The following is a 9,873-nucleotide window of genomic DNA, read 5'->3' on the forward strand; positions in this document are numbered from 1 at the left end:
GTTTGGGGGGCTATGTATGCCCTTTTTGTCAGATGCCGTTGACGGACTGTTTCGTGATGCTTCGTCGTACGGGGAAGACCCGGAGCGAAATGACTACTACTGAGCCTTCGACATGGACCCGGACTTCATGCATGACCAGATAAGAGTCGATGATGGAAGTATAGGGGATGGGTGTTTAGAGTCTACTAAGGTTGGGTGTTAGTGTCATAGCTCTGACTTATTCTTACTTTTGAGGGCTTGTGTTGCTGACACTTGACCTATCCTTTTGGGATTGTACATTTTGCCTACGGGCGTTACACTTTTCTACTTTCCGTCACTGGAGGTTACTCGTGACGAGGTTTGCTACTTACAGCGGGGGCTGCATTTATATTATATATTAGTTCTGTTATCTTACGTTGAGAGTTTATTTCTTTAAGTCTTTGGTTCTGTTATCAAAAAAAAAATTCACGTTTTCCGCTTTAAGTTTCTTTTTGGTTACTAAAGTGACGCCACCGAAATCGGGGTGTTACATGTTCTGTTTTCTGGGAAGAGAAGAAATGATATTTACAAAATCAAATCCTCTGAACTGCTATCTCAGAAGGTCAAGTGTCTCATGTCAGTTAATGATGAGCAATGGATCTCGCACAGACGCCTAGGGCATGCCAGCCTCAGGAAGATCTCTCAACTCAGCAAGCTAAATCTCGTCAGAGGATTGCCTCGTCTAAAGTATTCATCAGAGGCTCTGTGTGAAGCGTGTCAGAAGGGTAAATTCACCAAGAAGCCCTTTAAATCAAAGAATGTGGTATCTACAACAAGACCCCTTGAGCTACTTCACATTGATCTCTTTGGACCAGTGAAAACTGAATCCATTGGAGGAAAGAAGTATGGGTTAGTCATTGTAGATGACTACAGCAGGTGGACATGGGTAAAGTTCCTAAGGCACAAAGATGAAACACACACTATGTTTACCAACTTCATTACCCAACTTCAGAAGGAGTTCCAAACTTCAGTGATTACTGTCAGAAGTGATCATGGTGGAGAATTTGAGAACAAAGCTTTTGAAGAATTGTTCAACTCCCAAGGAATCTCTCACAACTTCTCCTGTCCTCGCACTCCTCAACAAAATGGAGTTGTTGAAAGAAAGAACAGAACTCTTCAGGAGATGGCTCGCACCATGATGCAAGAATCAAGTATGGCCAAGCACTTCTGGGCAGAAGCAATCAACACTGCATGCTATATCCAGAACAGAATCTCCATCAGACCAATTCTGGAGAAGACTCCTTACGAGCTATGCAAAGGAAGACAACCTGATATCTCTTACTTCCATCCATTTGGAAGTTCTTGCTACATGCTCAACACTAAGGAGCAATTGGGTAAATTCGATCCTAAAGCTTTAAAATGCTATTTTCTTGGTTATTCTGAAAGATCTAAAGGTTTTATAATTTATAATATTATTCATCAAACTGTTGAGGAATCTATCCAAATTAGATTTGATGATAAGCTTAGCTCAGAAAAGTCAAAGCTGTTTGAAAGATTTGCAGATTTAAGCATCGATTATTCGGAAGCAAATCAACCAAAGAACAGCCCAGAGGATGTTGCTCCAGAGGCAGAAGCATGTGAAGATGCTCCAACAACTTCTGATCAACTTCAGAAGAAGAAAAGAATAGCTGCCTCTCATCCAGAAGAACTGATTATTGGCAACAAAGATGCTCCCGTCAGAACCAGGTCTATGCTCAAACCTTCAGAAGAGACATTTCTGAGTCTGAAGGGACTTGTATCTCTCATTGAGCCAAAATCAGTTGATGAAGCTCTTGAAGACAAAGGTTGGATTCTTGCAATGCAAGAAGAGCTAGATCAGTTCACCAAGAATGATGTATGGACCTTAATGCCTAAACCCAAAGGTTTCCATGTCATAGGAACCAAGTGGGTATTCAGAAACAAGCTGAATGAAAAAGGAGAAGTAACAAGAAACAAGGCAAGACTGGTGGCTCAAGGCTACAATCAACAAGAGGGGATTGATTACACTGAGACCTTTGCTCCTGTAGCAAGGCTTGAAGCTATAAGGCTACTGATCTCCTTCTCAGTGAATCACAACATCATCAAATGGATGTCAAGAGTGCGTTCCTCAATAGCTACATTTCTGAAGAAGTGTATGTCAAGCAACCTCCTGGCTTTGAAGATGAAAAACATCCAGAGCATGTCTACAAGCTCAAGAAGTCACTCTATGGACTGAAACAAGCTCCTAGAGCGTGGTACGAAAGGCTCAGCTCCTTTCTTCTACAGAATGAGTTTGTAAGGGGTAAAGGTGACAATACTCTTTTCTGCAGAACCTATAAGAATGATATTCTTATAGTTCAGATTTATGTTGATGACATCATATTTGGTTCTGCTAATCCCTCTCTGTGCAAGGAATTTTCTAAGTTGATGCAGGCTGAATTCGAAATGAGCATGATGGGAGAACACAAATATTTCCTGGGAATTCAGATAGATCAACGACCAGGAGTCACCTATATCCATCAGAAGAAGTACACCTTAGAACTTCTGAAGAAGTTCAACATGAGTGACTGCAACATCTCTAAGACTCCAATGCATCCAACATGCATTCTTGAGAAAGAGGAAGTTTCCTCTAAGGTTTGTCAGAAGCTCTATCGTGGAATGATAGGCTCTCTTCTTTACTTAACTGCCTCCAGACCTGATATATTGTTTAGTGTGCATCTCTGTGCGAGATTCCAATCAGATCCTAGAGAGACTCACTTAACTGTTGTTAAGAGGATCCTCAAATATCTGAAAGGAACCACTAACCTTGGCTTGATGTATAGAAAAACATCAGAGTATACACTTTCAGGTTTTTGTGATGCTGACTTTGCTGGAGACAGAGTGGAAAGGAAAAGCACCTCTGGAAGCTGCCATTTTCTTGGAGCAAATCTTGTCACTTGGTCAAGCAAGAGACAAAACACAATTGCTCTATCAACTGCAGAAGCAGAGTATGTCTCAGCTGCCACTTGCTGTACACAAACCATATGGATGAAGAATCATCTGGAGGACTATGGTTTGTCTCTGAAGAAGGTTCCTATTTACTGTGACAACACAGCTGCTATCTCACTCAGCAAGAATCCCATTCTACACTCAAGAGCAAAGCATATAGAGGTAAAGTATCATTATATTCGTGATCATGTTCAGAAGGGCACTCTATCATTAGAGTATGTTGATACTGACCATCAGTGGGCAGATATTTTCACTAAGCCCTTAGCAGAAGATAGGTTTTTATTTATTCTTGAAAACCTGAACATGGACTTTTGTCCAGAGTAAGGTTTTCTTCAGAACTTCTGACCCTGGTACCTCTGACGTCATCAGATGTTACCCCTTTCAGAAGGTACTCGATCAGAAGCACTTAACCCATTGATTAAACTTGTGTGGTAGGCAACAATACACGTGTCACTTCATTTGTGACATAGTTCCTTGAGTCGCGTGGTGTATCTGCTATAATGATGATGCCTACTCTCCTCCACTATGCTATTTTCAGACTATCTATTTTACAACCGTTGATCTTGCCTTTATTTTTTTTTAAAAATATCAACGGTTACCATTAAACCCACTATACGCACTATTCACACACGATCTTCCTCACACTTACACAGACGGTTTTTCAAACTCTTTGTGTGTGCATTGCATTCATTCATACTCCTCCCTCCAATATTTCCCTTTCTCTCTGAACCCTAAACCTCATTACCTGAGAATCATGGGCAAATCAAGGAAATCAAAGGCAAATGTTACTGCTTCTTCCAAACAAACTGCCGAAGAACAAGAAAATCAGAAATTTGAAGAAGCTTAGAAGATTCTGAATGCGGCAAATGCAGTCACATGTGTAAAGAAGATAGAAGATCTGGTTGTGTGCAATGAAGCAAGAGTAGACTTCAACAACCTGGCTGAACATGGGTTCAACATCAGGGATCAGGTCAACTTGCAAGGTTGGTCTGGTTATTTTAAAAGGCTCTGTGGTCCTGTCTACTACAAACTGGTGGTGGAATTCTGGAAAAATGCAGTTTGCAACAACTACTACGTCGTTTCCCATGTACTGGATAGGAAGATTGTGATTTCAGAAGAGTCCATCGCAAAGCTGCTGGGTATGGAGTTCCAACAGGGAAAAAGGATCAAGAACGTGGATGCTAACGTTCCTGGCATGAGGAAACTTGTCAATTTTGCTATTTATGACAATTGGTCCATGGATAAGACCAAGTATGCTATAAAGGATCTGAAGCCTCAGATGAAGATCTTGCAGAAGATTTTCATATCCTGCATCCATCCCAGAACAGGCGGAACTGATTACCTTAATGCAACTCAGAAGGTAATCATGTACTACATTTCTATGGGTGAGCCTGTATGTCTGCCATTTCTGCTTTTCAACTATCTGAAGGAATGTGTTGAGAAGTAAAGAACTACTAGAGTTGAGAACAAGAGGTCTATTTCTTACATTCCTTATGGAAGGTTACTCTGAGATATCTTCACTCAGAATCGACTGGTCAAGACTCTTTTTGATCTGGGACTTCATGATGATTTGGCTATGTCCATTGGAGATGCTCTCAATGGGACTAAGCTGAAGAGAATGCAGATTATTGAGAAAGTTCAGATTGAACCAAAAGAAGACACATCTGAAGAGGTTCGTCAGAAGAACTACCCGGTTGATAACTTTCCTCTATGGTCTAAAAAGGACAATCCAGCATGCATTTTGGAGTATGTGAGGATGCTCAGAAGAGAAGGAGATCCTATCACTCTTGAGGAATTTGTCAAAAACCTTCCTGATAGTCCTCCTGAGATGGCAACAAGGAAATAAAAAAGGGCAACAAGCAGCAAGCCTTCAGATCCTAAGGGCAAAGGGATTCTGATAGAGGAACCTAAAAAGAAGAAAGCTGCATCCAAGTTAGTGTTCATCAGGGAACCCACTCTAGAAAGACCTCCTAAGAGAACCTCAGTGCAATCACCTCAACTATCTGAGTCTGAAAGCTCTGAGAACTCCTTGGAAGAATCCTCGAGTGAGGAGACTGAAGATGATGATGTTCCCCTGGCCAAGAGGCGAAAAGTTATTTTTGAGGAAGAAGATGAGCAGGATGACTGTGAGATCATCCAGGATGTGCTTCAGGTTATAAGGGAATCTTCAGAAGCTGAAGAATCCACGGATTCTGATGAAGTACCCTTAGTGAAGAGAAAGAAACTATCTCTGAAGGGTCCACTTCAGCAGAAAGAGGCAGAATCAAAGCAGGCATCTGACCTTGCTTCAGAGGCACAAAGGGAAAGAAGATCAAAGAGCACTTCTAATCCTGCAAGGGCTGCAAAACTCACCAAAACCACTTTCATCAGAAGTCCAAATAAGGTAATTACTGAAAGCATTAACTCTGATTCTGCTTTAGTAGTTATTCCTGAACAACCCCTGCCTATATCTACTTCCATGCCTACCTCAACCCAAACAGCTCCCACTCAAACAGAACCTCAAACACAAGCTCTCTCTCAAGCTGAAACACAAGCCCCCCAATCAAACATCCAAACAGCTACCACTGCCATTCCATCCATCCCAATTCAAACATCTTCCACATCCATCACAACTGAACCTGTACCTCCTTTCAATTCTTTCATTCAAGGTATCGTTCAAAGTGAGGCTACCCTGAGAAATCTGGTTCAACAATTCACCTCCAAGCCTCCATCCACTTCCAAGACCCTCCTGATAACACAAACTGGTGAGATTCCGGCTGAAGAAGACAAAGAGGACGATGATGTTCAGATCCTTGAACCTCCTTTCAATGTGAAGCCTATTCAACAAGTTGCTTCCAACTTTGAAGATCAGCTCCAAGATGCTGCTGAAACTTCCTATGTGTCCTTGTCCAACTATTCTGCAGTAAACTCACGAGATCTGAGTTTTACCTCGCCTGAGAAGACTGCTACTTCCAGGCAAAGGCAAGTGACGATCTCTGAAGCTGAGCATATGGATGAATCTGATCATTCAGGAATAGAGAAGAACCATGAGATTGACTCTGCTCCTTCAGGACAACCCAGAACTGAAAGTTCCAATGCTTCAAGCTCAAATGCAACCAGAACTCCTCAGCCTGTCCTGACCTTGGAAACCTCCTTCAGACCTCAAAATCTCATTCAACTCATTCAGGAATTCTCTGAAGAGGCAACTAGAAGATTGCAATGGTTATATCAGGTAACTGATAATCAGTTTGATGCTTCCTTTGTTGATGGTCTGTGGTATGCTTTTGGAAGATGGTCAGAAAGCAGAGCTTATGAATTTCAGAAGCAGCTTAGCAGTGAGAAACGTATAAGAGTTCATGATGCGTCTGAAAGAGCTTATGAGCAATGGCAGAGGGTGCTGCACAAGGTTTGTGAACCTTTGAGAAGAGCTATGGCTGAAAGAAACTATGTTGTCTCTGAATGTACCTCAGAAGATGCTGAGATGATTTCAGCAGAGGTTGCAGAAGACAGCTCTGAAGGAATAGTTATTCTGGAAGATGCAGATGTTAATGAAGTTGAGAAGCAAGTGCCAATTCAAGTTGATGCTGAAAGTCCATCAGAGGCAGAAGTCCCTACCCCTGCTCAAGCTCCAGAACATTCTCCTCATCCAGAAGTTGCTACTCTTGCTGCCAGGATTGACAGAATTCAAGATGATCAGCAGAGATTGTTTCAGATGGTTGAGCAACAAGGACTTGTTCAGAGTGAACAAAGCAGGCAGATTCAGGAATCCTCAAGCAAAATGGAAGCTATGCTGAAGTATCTGATTGAGAATCTTCCCTCTTCATCAAAGCCTTGAACCCCTCTCATCTATCTTGCATGCATTTGTTTTAATTGTCTGTGAATTTATTTCATGTTTGACTGTGTTAAATTCTAATTTACTTATTCAATGCACCGTCCACTTAGTAACTCACATGCTTTTATGATTTGATGAGTTTTATGCATGGATTTCTGTTACTTTTCTTCTTTATAATCTACTGCGTTCATTCTTCTTCTACTCAATCCAACTCCACTCCATTCATCTCAATTCTCCTCTCTTCTAAATCAAAATGACTACTGTTGAATTGATCTCTGAACTCAAGACTGTGGTATTTGACCAAGTCTTTCCTTGGAGCGTTAATTTATCTACCTCTCAGATTTCTCAAGCTCTTATGAAGATTGAGAATCTTCTGAATTGTTGGCTGACATCCCATCAGACTCACTGTCTTCAGAATCTTCAAAAAGTTCTGAACGACCTCCTTCGTCTGGCCTCTCGCCGGAAGGACCTTGAAGCTCAGTTCGAGGGCATTTGTATGCTTCTTGTAACACCCCGATTTCCAGGTGTCACTTAAGTAACTCAAAATAAACTTTACGCGGAAAAACAGGTAATTTTTTTTTCGTTCAATTCCTTTTAATTAAAGCGATAGAAAATAAAGACATAACCCAGCAACTAAACTAACCGATGTACAAACATATATACAGGTACAACCTCAACTGCACGTCAACGTCACGCGCACTCGCAGTGACCCCAAAGTAGTGTGCCCGTAGGCAATTATGTACAGAACCAGTAATGTAAGTAAAAAGTTTTAAGTACAATCCTCCAAGAGAACGTCGGCCCCAAAATGGCCTAAACAAAAGACCCCTATAGTCCGACAGACTCTCTGTGATTCCTCAGCAAGAGAACCACACAAAAAGCCATGCATCGGGAACTTACCCTGTCCCAAAAGTAAGACGAATCAGAGCTCTACACAAAATATGGCGCCTGCCTAACCTACCCTCCCAGTACCGCTCATAGCTCCTCCTCCTCTCCCTCGTCGTTCGGCGAGTAGCTGTCCACGTCGGTGTCGGAGTCAGAGTCGGAATCCACCGTGATCATCTCAGTGTCCAAGTCAACGACCTCCCTCCTAACTGTCCTGCGCACAACCCTAGTCGAGCCCATCTCAACATCTACCTCCTCAGTAAGAACATCCTCCTCCACCACACGAACCAGGGGTTCCACACGGTAGCCGCGTGGTGGGGTAAAAGGAAAACGACGAGAGGCAGATGGAACAACAGGCTCCCTCTTCGGCTCCACGAGCCTTGAGGACGACGCCACGTCGGTAGGATCGACAGCAGTAGCAGGAGGTGGCGCAACAGGTGCATCAACATCAGCCTCGATCTCGGATGGGTCCTCGTCATCGGAAGAAGATGAAGTCGGAGGTGGTGCAGGTGGTCCTTGACCAGTACCTGGTCCACAGCGAACTGAAGGCGGCAAGTCAAAGCTCATCTCCATGCGTTGTAGAACTCCCCTCGTCAGACGTCCACGCTCATCTGTCCGGTCCTCCATGACCCTTCCCCGGTACGTCGCTCGATGATCCACAACATCGATCACCCAAGCGGTGGGGGCATGACGGTCCACCAACTCAAACCTGATCCCCCCCGAGGGAGAGACCATCGAAAACAACTCCACCATCGACATCTGGCAGTAGGTCGACCGCCCAAACACAAACATGAAACCAAAGCCAAGGCGCTAGGGTCAACTCACGGAATAAAGTAATTATACACTCAACATGTGATTGGGGTATAGATATATATGTTTATGTATATATATATAAATAATCCTAGCATGTTATCGGCTCTAACAATGCTTCAAATAATTCAAACAGCATACAATTCCAGTCAGGGTGAATGTATGCGTGAAATGCAATATGGTTAGCCAAACATCGAATCGTCCTCACAACGCAAGTGTTTAGCTTAATCTCAATTTCAAAACTCAAGAGTTTAATGTCGACCCTACGACATAACTCCAACAACAAGAGTACCAAAGTACTCGGTGACATCCTCTCGTCACCGTGGCTCACCCCCGTGGTGTCCAGCAATTCTCAAGAACCCACGACAAAGTCGACTTTTCCCCGTCTTTCGCAATCATTTTCCCCTTTAGATTTCCTATGTTTTGTTCGTTAATAAAAATGTTTCGAATTGAATTAGTCAAGTTATGAGTTTAGTTCTTGAATACTAAATTCTCTAAGGTCTCTAGTTTTCGAAATTCTATTCATTCTAAGTTTTCCAAAAACCCACCAAATGTAACTCCCGGGGAAAGTCTAAGTATACAAACGAATGGCTAGGTCTCAAACCCCATGTTTGGACTTGCCTAGGGTTGTTTCCCCAACCCGAAAGATCAAAAGTAATCAGCTCAGTGATTCTCCACTCCGAAGTCGCGTCAAAACGCACAATTCAATAACATCTCAATATCATAAGTCATGGAAAACAACATAACAATAATTCATCATCATAATCAATATCAAAGTAGAACATAAGTCGAATTTATTGATGCCTATCATGCAGTCTTAGCTAATAGGTAATTTGCCCTAACCTCGAGTTGCTCCAGCCTCTTGGTTTAGGTTCTCCTCACACAAATGCTCCGTAAAACCCAAAGTTCCTTCAACTGAACCTCGGAGAAAACAAAGCAGAAATCCAAACAAAATCGATTAGCTCGATCACAATACAACTAATTAACGATAGACAAAGCATTGAAGCTTCAGAGTACGACAATCGAGCAGGAAAGGACGAGTTATCGCAAAACGAAAAACCCCCTCCACTAAAACATGCTCTTGGCCACAAGGAAGAAAAGGGTTCCGACGCTTTTTCTTCGATCTAATTTAATTACTAGGTAGTTTTAGGGTAAAGAAATTGTCGGAAAAATTTTCGGACGATCAGATCGAATTACGACTAGTAAGGGGCATTTTGGTCCAAAATTAAAGCTCAAAAACTCAAAGTTAAAACTTCGGAAAACAAATTTGATGGCGATGTTCCTAACGACATTTGTAGCAACTAATCCTAAAGGCACTAAGTCGGATTGTGGCTTTTCGACATTAAAGTTTCGATATGTGCACAAAAAGGGTTTTTAAGCAGTTTTTCAGATCCTTGACAACTCGG

General features: G+C 42.3%; 1 protein-coding gene across 1 annotated transcript; it reads right to left on the minus strand.

Annotated features, from left to right (window-relative positions):
* Window positions 1-7,397: 7,397 nt before the first annotated feature.
* Window positions 7,398-9,590, minus strand: LOC130737654 (uncharacterized). Its single transcript, XM_057589472.1, has 2 exons — window positions 9,311-9,590; window positions 7,398-8,416 (listed from the first exon to the last, which is right to left on the minus strand). The coding sequence occupies exon 2, from the start codon at window positions 8,414-8,416 to the stop codon at window positions 7,748-7,750; it is 669 nt and encodes a 222-aa protein (XP_057445455.1). The 5' UTR covers window positions 9,311-9,590; the 3' UTR covers window positions 7,398-7,747.
* Window positions 9,591-9,873: the final 283 nt, after the last annotated feature.

This window comes from Lotus japonicus, chromosome 2 (genome assembly GCF_012489685.1).
Source record: "Lotus japonicus ecotype B-129 chromosome 2, LjGifu_v1.2".
In the NCBI taxonomy this organism is placed as follows: Eukaryota; Viridiplantae; Streptophyta; class Magnoliopsida; order Fabales; family Fabaceae; genus Lotus; species Lotus japonicus.

Excerpts from the sequence above, each read along its gene's own strand:
- LOC130737654 (XM_057589472.1), bottom strand. The coding sequence starts at position 8,416 with ATGTCGATGGTGGAGTTGTTTTCGATGGTCTCTCCCTCGGGGGGGATC.